Below are 16,333 nucleotides of genomic sequence, written 5' to 3' on the forward strand. Positions count from 1 at the left end.
TATAGTAACTGACAGCATTGGAGCCTGGTCATTTGATTTATATTGAATTATACAAGGAAACGCATTAGCATTTTTGTATAGAAAGAAAAATGTATAGCGTTGTGTTCACAGATGCAACATATTTTTTTTTTAAAACTTGCCCTTTGTGATGTGTATCAGGGACAGGAACGGAAATGGTTCTGTGGCCTGTTTTTCTCCACATCACCTTCCCCGTTTTTCTGTAAAACGATGCTCTGTAACTCGGGATGTTGGAATAGGAATGTGCAATGTGTTTAGTACTTCTTCAATAACAACAAACTATCCTCTCTATGGATCCCTTTTCTTTTGACGGTTCATGCCTATACGTGAGTTTGTTGATATGCAGTACATGTTGTTGATAATATTGATTCAAGTCACTGAACATGAAGTACTCAGATATATGGATAAGCATTAGGGTGAGCGATGGAAATTGTGAATTTTTTTAGTGTTACTATAGCTGTAGTTTTCTTCAGAATTCTGGTGAGCTTTGCACAGTTTTGAAGTTAGCCTTGGCAAAGTATTACACCACTGTGATGGGAAATCTCAGTTCACTCTGCAGGTCAATTGTATCCACTTATAGCAAATGATGGGCTCTTGCAGAAGACTATGAAAAGGACTCTGGCTGGCAAAGCAACGGAAAAGGTTGTATGATATCTCACAGTGCATTCAGATGGTGTCATGTTGCTTGATGTGTGTACCATTGAGACAGAGGTCATGCCCTCCACCCAGGCTGTGGCCTTCTCTCACCTTGATCGGAACCAACTCTCACCCAACCATAATTTAGATGTCAGAATTCTTGGAAATCTGTTTTAACTGTCCTCTGCAAAGTATGTGTTTGATGCAGTTCCCCAAATAAATGTATATTAACCCATCTATAAGGTTTGCACAAATCAATAATCTTAATTGAAATGGGTGTACTGGTAAGAATAGCCCAGCTCTTGCCACCTGCATTTAAAATTCCACAGTTTTTTATTCTAATATTTATTCCCAAGTTAGGAAAGGCTGTTCTTCACACAAGGGCATGAAGTATTCAGTGCAATTGTTTACACAGCTCTGCCTAATTAATTGCCTTCTAAGAGGTGAGCTGTGCACCAGCTAATTAACCTGAGGCTCATTCAGTTCTTTCACTTTTCAAAAGCATTCCTATATTAGGAGGGCTTTTTTCAGCTGTAAGCATTGGCACAGACCAAACAAAATGTAGAGATCAGTCAAAATTTATCTTATGATTTTAATGACAAGAACTCTGCCGTCTCGGGACATGCTGTTTAAGTTTTGAAGCGCAATTATTCTTTTTTTCTAACTGATTACATTGCTCTGCTGTTCAGTAAAATGTTGCTTCACAGTGAAGCAACAATTACATTCCACTCTACATAGTGTTTATCCCATTTCCAAGTATAATACAACAACCAATTTCACTGTCTGCCTATAAAAAATAGTGGCAGTCTGTGTGCATGGATGCCATGATAGAAGGGAACACTAGATACACTTTCAATGACCATATGGGCATAGTCTGAATTTCAGTTTGGTTTGTATGTTGTCATGGTATGCAACTATTGTAAGTAATGTATTGTAAGGCAGTAATTCTTCTTGGCTTAAAGGAAAAAAATCAACAGCATGACAATTTGTTCGCAATCATCCATATGTCCTAGAAGTTATGTATGTGAGCCTGTAGATAATGTGCGCTGCATGCATAATCTTTAGTAATATGAGAATGTGTCAGGAATTAATTATTTTGTTGTGCTTATTTTGTTGCCTGTGGTTTGATACCTGTGCAAATGTTATATTCAAACACATACAGCATCAAGCCTGCTTATCTTGTGTAAATTGTCATTACTGATCTGAGTTTGCAGAATGCAAAGCTATCATGACTTAATATTCTTATTTATTGACAATAGTTTGCAGGCAGAGACATCGAAGTTCTATTCACAGTTGTTCTATGATGGGTAGTGATCAGGTAGGGGACTTGTTTTTTTGGGCAAAACCTTGGCAAAATATAGGCAAGAGTGAGCTTCTTGTGAGATCCTCTGAAATCTCTCAATCTGTTTGTTCTAGTTGGGGGATCATTTACAGGGAATAACCGTTTGCGTTATATTTCTTTTCACAAATGCTGTCAATGCAGTTCGTATTAGCTAAACATTTTTTGGAATACATTGGTGTGTGAGCGTGCAGGTGTGTGGGTGCGTGTGTACGCGCCTATGTGTCTGTGCGGGCACAGTGTGTGTGTGCATAGGTCTGTGTGTGTATCCATGCAGAGGTTCTACGATTGACACGTGAATTTCAATTACTAAAGACCATCCATTCCAAGAATCATTCCATATAAATTTTAACGGCCATAGACTGATGAACACGAATATTACACATATGCTCTAACCCGTTATTGCTTTAATGGTGTGTTTAACCCACCACTCTCAGCACAGTCTAGATCTATAAATAAAATGGCTGTTCTTTGATGGCTGGGTGGTTCCCTTCCCAGGCAATCTTCTGAAAAATACTTTATCTGAGGAAGGATCCTGTTGGTAGTAGCTGATCGCTTTCATTGTGTAAAAGCAGCTTTTGAGGTTGTCATCAATTTAGCAACAGGATTTGGAGCAGCTGCCCATCGATCCCTAATTCATTCCCCGTGCGTCTCTTCTCCGAGTGTAATCGGCCAGATTTATTCACCTGACATTGCGGTCTTTTGAGCAGCCGAATGAAAGGCAGGTGGCTGGGCTCAAATAATGATGAAATAATTAGGTTGGAAAATGTGGGCTTTGAATGGGATTAGAGCTGACTCGAGCGAGAGCACCGGAGAGAAGATGAGAAGGTCAGAACAAATAAGGATAGAAGATATCTCCCTTTTTCCCCAGTGAGATTTATCTGCTCTCTTGCACAATGACTTCTGCAGATACCCTGATGGTATAATGACAATCAAGAACGCAGCGAATGACAGACATATTTTGAAGAGTCTTTGATGTTGCCAAGAGGGTGCTCATATTTCTCTGACATAATTATAAAAATTTAAAAAATAAAATATGGAGAAATACTTTATCTGTCACAATCAAAAGTCTTCTAGAGCTGGAATAATTCCAATTTTACTTGAAATCTTTAATAAGCAGCTGTTTAAGACCTTAAGCTCCACAGGTGCCTTGACTTCCTTTCCATATCAGGATAAATGAAAATATGTGATGTGGATATTTTGCAGGATATAATAAAGAACCATTCTGGCTCTTGGTGTCAACATTGCCTACTGCTGCCATTACAATTCTAAGAAAGTCTCTAGTTTGGGAATGAGTACGCTAGAGTGTAGGAAGCATGGTGAAGATTGCAAGATGAAAAAATCTCATATCTCGATGCGGGAATTTAGGAGCATTTGAGAGATAAGAGGATAGGCCTTTGACTGTGGCACTTAAAAATACTTTCTCTGTGTGGCAGGCTGGGAATTAAAGCGTATGTTTGTTGTCGAGTTCAAAAAGCCATGGCAAGACTGAATGGAAGGCTGAAAAGCTCTGCGGGATTATGGAATCTTTGGGTGATACTGAGGATGAGGGATTTATCCATGGGACAGGAGAAAAGGAGGAGATTAAATTCTGTCACTCACACAGGTGCCCACACAAGCCGCTACAATGAGAGAGGCAACAGAAGACATGGCCTGCTACCCGCACTTAAATCTGCAGGGCACAAGCATACACATATATGTTTATGTATGTATACAATTTGGGTCTTTGGTAGCACAGGTTTTTTATAATTCCTTAATTAAGTAGTAGCACAATGCATAAGCATTCATAAATCTGCATACTTGCTCACTGCATTTATATGAGAAAACGGTGCATAACTATTTGTATAAAGTATAAGAGGGTAAAAGTGCTTTTTACAGATTTGTGAAGATTTCTAATAATATTAAGGAAGGCATTCTGAATGCTTCACGAGACCAGATTCAAGTAAGGAGTTTTGCCATATTTTTATTACAGCTTTCATAGTGACAAGGGAAAAAGGTCATGTTGAAAGTGTATTTTAGTGCTACCTCTCCTTGTAACTGCATTTACTGTCAAAGGGAATATTTTAATATTTTAACTATGTATGTTGGTTTCAGAATTTAGGTGCATGAATCTAAAAATAGCACTCCCAAAAATTTAAGCATCAGTTGAAAGATTACAGGTGAGCCTCACAGAGATCTGACAGCCTTCTGTGGGCAAGTCATTCGAAGGCAAACTCAGCCCTATAGGCCTGTAGCCAAGGTCGTAATTCTGAATTAAAAATACTTCCCTCATGAGTGTTACTGCTGCCCTAGGTCTGAATCCAACAGAAAGAAACTATTCTTTATCCTAGCGAGAATTAAAATAGTTTTACAAAAAATATTAACTCTGAGCTACCTTGTGCTAAACTTGTACTAGACTATTATTTTGGTACCCCCCCCCCCCTTGCTCCTAATATCACATTTGTTGTTATTGGGATTTGGTGGACATGTCCCCTCTCTCTCCCCCTCACCCCCCTCCTTTGTGTTTGCCTGTATGATTATGTAAGGTAAGTATGACATAACTCAATATTCATCTGCTTTGTCATGTTTTATATCTTTTTTGTAAGCCGTATTTGAATTTTCCCTCAGTAGAATACACAAAGCTGCATTGTCCTGTGCAGTGTCAGTATAACCCCGGTGAATTATTTTAGAGTAGATTGTATTTCACCAGATAGAATGTGAACGTGTTCAGGTGTATGCATAAACCTGTCTGGTATGCCTAGTATTAAATATTATGGGAGGCAGTTTAGAGTAGTGGTATGGGAGCTAGTGTTTTCACTTGAAGAGTGCTACATAAAATCACATTGTAGCTGCATATTGTAAGTTGACCTGCTTCAATAAATCTGAGTGCATAAATATATGATGTGTAACATTTACAGTGTAAAAATCTTACATATTATGTATGTATAAAATGTAAGATGCCAAGGGTAATTGTGTCTGCTGAGCAAATAAGACCTATCTTGTAACCAAATTGCTGCCATCATCCAAAAGCTCTCATTAATAAATTTGACTGAGAACATAAATACAATATACTGTTTAAATGATCACTTGTGAGCAGGAGTGATATGTTGGCTGTGACAGTTGTTTGAACTATTGCATGAGCCCCTCTAGTGGTAGGAGTATGCAAGTCTGAAGGGACCTCATACCGTGTCTCTTAGCATGAAATAAGCATTGTGGCTTTGACTGAAACAGAGAGGAAACACTATAACCGAAAACTGAAAACCTTCCTTCCTAGGTAATGATATGATATTGTCTGAATGTTCAATCTTACACACTCCTTTAGTTCAATGTCATCCAAGACAGTATGCACAATTTGATGCATTGCTGTATTTTGTATTGATTTGTGCGGTTTGGTCCTGAAATCCTTTGTCATTAGAGATGATTATTTTTATGTTTTACCATCAGTAATTATGAGATGCAGAGAGGCACAGGATGCAGGAGAGCTGCGTGTTAGCCTGTACGAGCAGGACCAGATTGCGCCTGGTTGCCATCGGTGCACGATGAATTAATCCAATTTACACCTAATTAATTCAAACAATCTTCCCTTCAACACTAAGCAACTGTGCTATTTCCCAGTGTTGAAGGCCGCAGCCTTGGCGCTCCTGTGAATATTAGCAAAACTGGAACAACACCAGCTCACTTAGCAGAGAACTTGCACCCACACTCCAATGTCTGCATTAATGGGTCAGACTGACCTCCTGTTGTAGGAATGGAATGTGATTATGGAGGATGCTTTCTCATATTTGTTTATTTTGTGTGTGTGTGTGTGTGTGTGTGCATGTGTGTTTTTGTGTGTTTTGGGGAGGGGGAGGGGGTTGATGATTACCTGAGCCGATGTTGCACACCACCTGCCGAACACCCAGGTGGATGCGGCGTGTGCTCTGCTGTTGGGGGAGACAGTCCTCCTGACAGATAATGCTCTAATCAGTATTCTCTCTGGGCAACAGCAACAACACATCCAACACCTCTCATGGGAGGGGGGGGCGACAGCAGGAGGGTTTAGCAAGGCGTTTGGTCCCAATTCTGTGAGATGTGGCTCAGGCCTTGGAGACACGTGCAAATAAAGGGAAGTGAATCACCAGTGAAATGATGGCGTGAGTCAGCCACGCAAACCAACCAAAAAATAAAACTTTGAGCGCAGTGGGAATTCACCTGCAAAACATCCATGTCTGATGCCGAAGGAAGCGATCGTTGTAATTCTTTCATTTCATGCTGGATCAATCGTCTCTTTAATCCTCTTTAACAAATCTGCTCCAAATGTGCTCCTTTCTTATCTCGTTGTGGATTTGAGGATCTGGGGCAGGAATGGCTGTAGATTACAGAGCTATAAGGGGCAAAGACCCCTATGTGTGTGTGTGTGTGTGTGTGCGTGTGTGTGTGTGTGCGTGTGTGTGTGTGTGTGTGTGTGTGTGCGTGTGTGTGTGTGTGTGTGTGTGTGAGTGTGTGTGTGCATGCTTGTGTGCACACAAGTGAATGTGTGGAACCTGATTGATTTATGCAGTTTGAAAGCTCTCAGATTATTCCAGGTGATTTAGTGTCAGATATAGCTGCTTCCCTGTGTTCCCATTGTAAAGTGCACTGGGATATAGTGCTTGGAGAAACAGGTGTAGTTTACCAGGTTCCCGGCACCCTGGGAAAGTGAGGAGGATCCACAGGTATTCAGCGAAGACATAGGGTGTAGTCAATGGGCTCGCTATGGGGATACATCTGCGAGACCAGAGACAGATGTGCAGATGCTGAACGACAGGATGGCTCTCACAACCTTTCCCACTTAACGTGGAAATTGATAGTAACCCAGTCCAAAAGAGAGGAGAACCCTGTTTTTAGCTGCAGTGTTTTTCCTTTCAGGAGCAGGCTGGCAAGCTGTCACTCAACCCATTCAATACAAGAGTACTGGGTCATTCCACATGCAGAATAAACAGTAGCCAAGTATTTATTGACTGATTGACTGATTTAATAATTTAATCATTTTTTCAGTGTAGGCATTAAAAAAGACCCTAACTGAGAGAAGCAGGTGGATTATAGCAGAAGGTCATGGCCAGGTTAACAGCTATCTCTGGCATTCTCTTTTATAGCAGTCTGTGGGGTTTTATTCCATCGAACAGGTGTGTTTCCTGTCTTATTTAAAAAAAGTTTTGTTCCTCTTTCTTGCAAAACCAGAACCAAAATGCTAAGACCTACCTGTGTGTCAGCAGTAAACTCCTAAACTTGACTTTGGTCACTGCTGAGTATTCTTAATCACTGGGTGTACAGCACACAAGAGAACAACATTCTCAATTATAGTCATTCCCAGTCTCTAAACTGTTTCACTTAGATTATGAAGCCATGCACTGTATGCTAGATGAGGCTCTCAGTGAAATTGCCATTGCAATAAGCTTGTGGCCTAGGTAGAGTCATGGGAGTTTCAGCTTTAATTGTTGCTGGCGCTCATTAAAACTGCTTCAGACCATGTCTTCCCTGCCACATTGAGAGTTTGAGTCTGGTTTTTCCTCCATTGACTGGGATCGCGCAAAGCAGTGACGTCCGATCATACGTGTGATCATGTGTCATGCTGTTGAAGGCTCCTCCGCCTGCATGTTGTGGGAGATTTGTGAGGCCACCGGCAGGGTCGTCTGTGTCTTACATGGGGTTTGTTCCAGCGCCGTAAGGGGTCCTTTGTGTATTATGGGGATTAGTTCTGCCACGGACAGGGGCCTTTGTGTTTGTTCTGGTGCTGACAGGGTTCTCTATGTGTTGTATGGAGTTTGTTCTGGCCCTGTAAGAGTTGCTGTGCATGGTGTGTGTGGGGTTCTTGCGGCACTGACAGGGTCCTCTGTGTCTTTGCAGATATGACTACCAGGAGCTGCTCCACAACTCCAGCTTCTGCCTGGTCCCCCGCGGTCGCAGACTGGGCTCCTTCCGCTTCCTGGAGGCCCTGCAGGTATGCGGTTTGAACTTTTCTCTTGATAAAATCCTGTCCCTCTAAGGTCTCCCTCGTTACTAAGTGGTTCCCTTGGAAACCGGCAGAAGTCATCGGCGGTTGAAGTTTATTCCGCAGCGTTTTTTGCAAGCCCCAGGCTGCAGTCCTGATGTTTGGGTTATTGGTATTGACAATCTGTCATATTTTCAAAAGCAGCTTGAAAAAAAGAAATAGTGAACAGTAGATACAGAAGCTGTCTATTTTTATCTCCCCCTCCACCTACATTCATTAACACCTCTCTTTCTCTCAAAGGCACACGGGTATGTTTAGACTCCCTAGATCAGAACTTGGTTAAACTCCCTAGGTTGGAACTGCATTAAAGAGTCTCTTAATGCCTCATCTACTGTACATTCATTCACTGCTTCTTTCCAATACCGATAATGGAGCTCCTCCTCTAATCTATACCTAATTACCCAGTCTGCACAATGTCTGCTTCTTGAAGAAGAGCTCCAAGGAAAAGCAAGTTAACTGATAACACATTAACACCGAGAGTGCACATGCTCCTGCTGATTTGAATGAATGATTTCCCATTTCTCTTTCTCATTCGGTATGTGTAGGTATACCTTGACATACAGTGGCTAGTCTTGTGTGTTCTGGATTGAATATGATAATTGGTAAACAGATATTTAAAACAGATGTGTTAATTTCATGCAATTGCATCTCTATTGTATGTAATTGTAAGTTTATATTCAGAGAAACTCCAGATTACCAGTTGATTTTTTTTCTTATAATTCTGTTGATAAAAATTGTCATGGAAGAGGCAAAGCATACATTGACAGTGAAACAATGAAACAAGACATCCATTATCAACAATGTCAAACCATATTTGAAATTTTGACTGGAAACCATTATTTATATCTTAGGGATTTGCAACATGTTTCAAAGCCTCTTAAACTTTTACTATGCACTATATCTTTTATCAAGGATAATTTCAATGACACTTGGAGGTGTTACATAAGCAGCGGTATATTTTATTGATAAAACACACTGAAACACTGCAGCCATGTCCTCTCAAGGGTGGTTTATAAAATGAGTCGACTGAGCCCCGTATCAAAAATCAAATTCGTTTCACCTGTCAATTTAGGCTGTAGAAGATGTTTAAGGCATCTAATCAGAGTAGATTGGACAACAATTAAGAGACAATCTAACCAATTTGAGATGGTGGCATTCACTAACAGAAAATGGTAATAATGAAAGAAACATTAAAATGTAAAAGGTAAGCCTTACAAAAAAGGCTTGACCTCTCCTCTGTCATTCCAGATTAATTTATGTTTAGTTCTGTGTAATGCCATTCACTGCTGAATTCAGTGCATTCAATAATCCTCCCCACCAAAGCAAGTTTCAGTTTCTATGATTCTTTTCAATCCAGTGAAGTGAAAGGGACACCATTTTTCAGACACACTGACTGGAAACATTAATCATTAATCACTAGAAACATTAAAGCACCTGACCCTGTGTCGAAATCTGGATGTGAAAAAGTCCACCTCATTTTATTTGCCCTTGCATTCGTCCTTAACATTGACCAACAGATACATGTTGGTCTTATTTTTGTCACTGCAAACAATTCTTTAAATGCATTTTGGAGATCCCTACATTTCCCAAAATGTTTGTGAAGAAAAAAGTAACACAGACATTTAAGACGAAATTAAAAAAAAAAAAAAAGAATTTGTACACATTGATTTTTATGCATTTTTGAGACTACATCCATAGGCAATACATTTTAATATGAAGTTATGTTTGAGGTTTATATATTTTTTCATGAATGTTCTTTTGTGAATGCAGGGCTTACTTATAGATTCAGCAGTTTTGAAGTTACATTCACAGTAATGCTCCTGTAAATGCAGATACTTTGAGCCTGAAAATTGATGTTTTTCTATTTGAGTTTGTATGGTTAAAATGAAAAGCTTAATCGTGTGAACTATGGATCGTTTTCACCAAACTATACTCTGGGCTCGGCACAGTGTTTTGGTTTGTGTTAGTACACCAATTTTATGTTATTCAACATGTCAAATACAGTATGGCAAGTCTTACTGAAGTGGTACATTATACTGACTGTGCTCAAACAGTTTACCTTCCTTTCTAATGTCCAGATGTGACAGGTCTCTCTGCAAAGCCATCATGAGTGACATAGTCGGCTGTCTGAATAACTGTTTTACCCTCCAGGATCATTTTTGAGTCAGAGTGCCAACCAACCAAATCCTTTCATATCTATTCACACATTTACATCTTATTCACATAGCAGAAGCAGCACTTGCTGGTGAGGTAATGAATCAATCTCAGAACACACTGTACCATGGCTACTCATAATGACCTCCTACCATGATAATGATCTGTAGTCAGGCTCACCACTGTGGCCAGGACTCGACCCAAATTAGCCTGTGTGCAAAGATTAGACACAGCATCGCAGAGGTCTCTGGTTTGGTCCATCCACACTGCACATCAGCGCACTGCTAGGGCTGACTGAGGCGGTCAGGGTCAGCAGAAATATGTGTTGCTCCTCAGAGCAGTTCCCCAAGAGATGGAATTGCAGTGCAAATGGTGTGCTCTCTGCTGTCTTCCTAAGTGTTGGATGGTGGCGTTGAGCACTCAGGATCTGCAGGGACCCCCTGAAAAGAACACCGAAAGGCTTTTTAACGTCGTACATGTTGAGCTTATTGGTTCAGGCCATGAGATATTTTAGACACCATAAACGTGTTTCATGTGCATTAGGCAGTTCTCCTGCATGTGAACACCAATTCCTATTTGCTTATATAGCCAGTAGAAAGATAACTGCACAGATGGCTTTGAACCTTTTTCTGCACATCCATAAAACCAATTAGTCTAATTAAAAAAAAACAAAAGAGATACATGGCTACATTAATAGGTCCTCTATTCTCTATATTCTCTATTCTCTATACCTGAATGGATTTATTCACGTTATTACCCCAAGATTCCAAATATCTCTCTGTCCAACCCTGGACTAGTCCTTTGCAGTTTTTTTTAGATATACTACCCAATGTGGCCAACCAGAAGACTGTGGCTACTGTCATGTTGTGGAATGATGAATCAGGATACAATAGTTTCCAAAGCTGAAACCGCCTTACTTTTACTTTTTTGTGTAAAGAATCCATTACTAAACAATGGAAAGTGTATAGAAAAAGGCATTCAATAACTGCTATTTTTACATCTTGTTATGAGTGATGTTTCCCTGACTGCATGGCAATGCAAGCACTAGCAGGTCAGCTGCTGCAGGGTCTGCAGACAGGGCGCATCCCTAGAGACACAAGGGGACGTGTGTGTTAAAACTTATGTCTGGCCATCTGAATTATTGCTGTAAGCACAATTACGTTTGACTTGAGGGGACTATTGCTGCTCCTGGTAATCTGTACAATGAAACTGAGTATGTGAATTACATTGACTTTAAATTAATGTTATATCAGTAATAATGCAATCAAAGAGAAGCCAATGGATATTGAAATTCTTGGAAATTGAAAAAGTCACAGGTGCTCTATGTGACATACCAGTGGCAGTGCTAACCATTATTTGGAGAATGCATAGCAAATAATCATTGTTTGGTTTATTTATAATTATTTTCAAGTCATGTTTCAAATGGCCAATCAACCTGAAAATAATGTCGTAGGTAGTATAAAGCGATATGGCTCTTATTTTGGCCTTATGGTGTCAATGAATGATCATTGAGGCACCGTACATTCTCCTGCAATCAGGAAAATATCATTTGGTAAAGTATAGGTGTAATTAATTACCAAACAATAAGCCCCATTCCTCAAACATTAAGTTACACATTTAAAACATTGGTTAAGCAGCTAAACTTTTAAGCTGGTGACTGCAAAGATAAAATGTACATTAAAAAAACTCTGTCATGGGAAAGTGCTTCTCAACTGGTTCACAAGAAGGCATGCAAAGGTTGACTGAGGGGTAGCTGAACTCATTGACAGTCATAAATTATACCTGCAAAAATTCACTGAAAAGAAACAATACCCCGAGACCACATAGTGTAGCCTAACTACTGTGAACATGGCCACTGAGAATGAGATTCATAAGCATGGTGGTTCAGTTGCATAATATTTCAGATTAAACTCTTCATGGGAATTAAACATAAGTAATACTCTAAAGCTGCAATATTAAGCCTGATTACTTGATCAACAATTATGGAAGTTATTAAAAATCAAACTGGATTTCACTAAATCAGCTTCTGTATTTGAAATTAAGCCCAATGAATATGGCAAATAATGATATATAGCAAGGTTAAGCTCTACAGTAAATCCAATTTGGTACTGAATGGATTGCTCATACTGTATTTCAGGAAACCCAAATAAGCTGTTTTTGTAGGTTTGAGTTTTAGAGAATTTATGAGTACATCCATTAGAAAACCTGTGCAAACTCACTTCAAGCTTCATTGATCCTCCACTAATGCTTTAGTACTGTACAATAGAACATTACCTTTGTATTAAGCCAAGAAGGCTCATTTATTATTCCCAGTTTTATTCCAGTTTAACAGACATTTGCAAATAGTGTTCTGGCCTCTCCTTTCCCTTTCTCTCAGCACCAAGGCAGTGTTGCTGGAAAAAGCTTCACAACTTTGAAAGCAAACCAAACAGCAGGAGTTGTTTAGCATTTTTTGGCTTTTTCCCCTGATGTTTTGAGTGAACATTAAAGTTAAAGATTACTGATTCATAGCAAAAAGAAAGATTTCTAGAAATCTTTTTCTTCTCAAACAAGGCTAGCTGAAATGAAATGAATACCAAAGTATGTATTTGCTGCTTCTTTGTTTACGGAAATCTTTTTCTTCTCAAACAAGGCTAGCTGAAATGAAATGAATACCAAAGTATGTATTTGCTGCTTCTTTGTTTACGGAAAGGTTCGAAGTTTGCCATGGGTGGATACACTTTTCATGTTTCACCTGGTCTGTCTTGTATGTCAGTTTCCAATCCAACAGAATAACAGTCTGTGATAATATATTAAAATTGGACTGTTTCCATGAGTGTAGTGGGAAGGCTGAAGCACAGTTTGACACTTGAGTGTACACTTCATACAACACCTTGCAATCCATCTGCTCCATTCACACCCCAGGCCGTCCATCTTAATATCAAAAAGGTGGTGTTGAGCCTGCTAAGTTTTTGCTGGTACCAGTTTACACTGAAGTGAAGTTCACTGGAAAGGCAGCGAGGAACAGGCTTACTGCAAATGGAGTTTCATTTTACTGTACTGCAGTACAAAAGAGGTTGGAAACCACTGGCGTAAATGAGTGCCTGTTGCTTAGAAGAACATGGAGAGCTGTGCAGAGTGTTTGCAGTGGCCTTCTTGCATGTGAACCAGGCTGCTGCTGTCAGTATCAGCATTCTCCTCTGATATTATTTGGTCTCTGTGTCTCTCCTTCCACCTTCTTCCCTCAGGCGGCCTGTATCCCAGTGTTACTCAGTAATGGCTGGGAGCTGCCCTTCTCCGAAATTATCGACTGGAGCAAGGCGGCCATCATTGGGGATGAAAGGCTCCTGCTACAGGTACTGAGACATTCCTTCACTTCCAAAAAGTGTCAAACATTATATTATCTTAATTTTGTCTAGTACTGTAAGAGGCAGCACATTGGGGGTGGAGCAGGGTGTAGGTGTGACCGGGAAGGGTGGGCGGGGCAGAGCTGCTGTACAGTAACACTCTTTGAGGTAAATACAGTAAAAACAAACTGCCAGGTATAGTGCTGCCTTGTGTTTGTACAGGGAACATGTATATACTCTGTGTGCACACACACTCACACATGATACAACAGATATATATACAGGCATAAATACACACACACACACACACACACACACACGTGTGTGCAGACACACATTCATATACACACTCAGATACTCTCACACACACACACACACACACACACACACACACAAACATAAACATGCTACACACTCACACATGCACACATAAATGCCAATTAACCCTAAAACAGAGAGCAGAACTTTAATCACAAGTGAACTGTAAAAGCAGAGGGTCTTTGACAGCTGTATAAAAAGTAAAGCATCGAATAGCTAGAAATCAAGAGTGACTCATTGAGATAATTAGATGAGATGTTAAACTAAAAAAGGAAACTCAAAAAGTTCCCTTTTCCTCTGGACATGCCAAAGGGCAGGGAGGAGGCAGTACTCACCAAAGATGTTTAAAGCTTTAGCAATACACGACAGACAAATTTGCCAAATAATGTTAATCACCCTGACACGTTTCAGCATGTCTGTGGTCATTATATCTGTGGTCTTCATCACAGAGTCACAGAGAATGCATGAGCAAAATCAGGTATGGTTTAGGGGTGCCAACCATTCTGAAAAACTGCCTATGTTGAGCTCTTTTGCTGTCTAGTGGAAAAACAAAGACTGTACACTGAGGGAGCCACTCAATGCAAGTGAGTGCAAGACATTAGCATGTCTAGGGCTCCTTTGATAGAGACTGAAACATGATTAGGCAATTGAAAGGGTGTTTAAATGCAGATTCTAAACAAAGTGAACCATGTAAGAACAGGACTGGCCAGTACTCAGCCCAATGCACTGAAGTCACTTTACTCCAGAGAAGTGTATGCTTGCACAAAGATCTGGCTCACTCAGACATTTAAAGCTGTGTGTACCAATGTATCTAAAAAAAACTTAAGAAACAAAAACATGGAGAGAAAGTTACAGCATGTACAAGTGGCTCGTTCTGGTTGTTTGAGTCCGGTGTGGGAGGATTATGTGTGCTGTATTCCAGGTGAGCAGAAATCATTCATCCTGCTTCTTGTGTTTGGCCCTCGTTAGCTGAAGATGTACGATTTTTGCCGTTTGGTTTCTGTGGTCAGTGGAAATGATTCCAGGTCTTTGAAAGCTAGAATACAAGAACAAGATGCTCTCTCTGGAGAGGAAATTACTGCAGTTATAAATGAAATATAGAGCACTGTTTGTCAGTTTGTTACTGTAGTTGTTTTTCCTAAAGTGTATCCACCCATGGCTTTCCTGAAGAAACTACCTGAAGGCCATACGAAGCTAATAATCACCAATAGAAAGTTCATATTTAATTCAATGTCATACTGCGAGTATAACTGAGTGCAACAAGAGTCATTTTTGACCACAGCATTGCAATTAAAGATAGATCACAAATCATTATCTGAGGCATGAAAATAGCCTAGGCATTCCATAGCTCAAATGTCCTCGGTGTTTATCAGTTTTTCCACCAAAACATGCCGTTAGAGGGGCTTCCCATGAATATTTGGAGCGCATCTTAGGTGACATTTCACAGTAAAAGTAACGTTCTTCATGCCACCTCATTCATTATGTTGAAATCCCATGTGGTTCACAGCCTAACCGATTGCATTCTTCAGAAATCAGCTGGCTGCACTGTTCCAGCACTGATGTCTCATTCTCAGCCCATGCACCGCCAGCACCCCCAGACAAATCAGTGTTGATGTGACCGAGCGTCCTCGTGCAGCGGTTTCTCACTGCCTTTAAAAATGGCAAGGGTTACATTGGGGTTTTATTGCCACAATAAAATACGATGTTGAACATCATAATCTGTAATGGAACTGAACGATTCTCATACTCCACCTGATGAGATACGGCTCAGTGCATTCGGTGGATTAATATATATTATGAAAAAAGACATATTCTGAGAATGTCAGAATGATGTCAGAGGATTATAGACATTACATATTTTTAATAACTGTTTAACCTCACTGTAAATATGGCATATGCAGCCTCTCCCTTGTGCTCAGAGAGGCAGCCATGCTGCAGGCTCATGTGACCTTTCCTTTTCGGAGGAAACCTCCCAGGAGTCCAGCCAGCAACTACCACATGCTTTTTTTTTAGAAAATGTTTAATTTAATCTATTATGGTTGAAACTCTTAAATGTATATATAACCAGGGGAGAGAGCTGTCACTGTTCCACCTCTACCTGTGGCTTCTGCAAGGGCTGTTTGCGGGCATGATGAAATGGAAGCGTACCTGCACATATTAATCTATCCATATGACATACATCTCCCAGAGCCAGGGCCCTATATCAATAAACTACCCCATTAATTACGTTCTGAAAGATGTATGATATTTATATTCTTTAATTACTGAACTTATTAACAGCTGCTACCTATCTGCCCTTTCTTAGCTTCCAGGTAGCGGGTAATTAATGTGGCAAAAAGACGGTTTGAAATACGAGAGGCGAAATGTCACCAAAGACATGAAAGTAAATGAGAAAATTAAAAGCTTTGTGGGGAGAGGAAGGAGATGGGAGGGAATATGGAACAGAATTTGCAGAGATTTTATGCCCACCCCCCACCCCCACCCTCAACACTTCCGTCTCCGAGTCAGTAATTACAGCGATTAATAAAGGCTCTTGCTCTTGTCCGCTGACCT

General features: G+C 40.2%; 1 protein-coding gene across 1 annotated transcript in view; it reads left to right on the forward strand.

Annotated features, from left to right (window-relative positions):
- LOC118792002 (exostosin-1) overlaps nucleotides 1-16,333 on the forward strand; it is a 181,822-nt gene that overhangs the window by 132,758 nt on the left and 32,731 nt on the right. Inside the window, exons 3-4 of the mRNA XM_036549677.1 lie at nucleotides 7,838-7,931; nucleotides 13,364-13,471. Of these exons, the coding sequence (XP_036405570.1) occupies nucleotides 7,838-7,931; nucleotides 13,364-13,471 (202 nt within the window). The remainder of the gene's footprint in view (nucleotides 1-7,837; nucleotides 7,932-13,363; nucleotides 13,472-16,333) is intronic.

This window comes from Megalops cyprinoides, chromosome 17 (genome assembly GCF_013368585.1).
Source record: "Megalops cyprinoides isolate fMegCyp1 chromosome 17, fMegCyp1.pri, whole genome shotgun sequence".
Lineage (NCBI taxonomy): Eukaryota > Metazoa > Chordata > Actinopteri > Elopiformes > Megalopidae > Megalops > Megalops cyprinoides.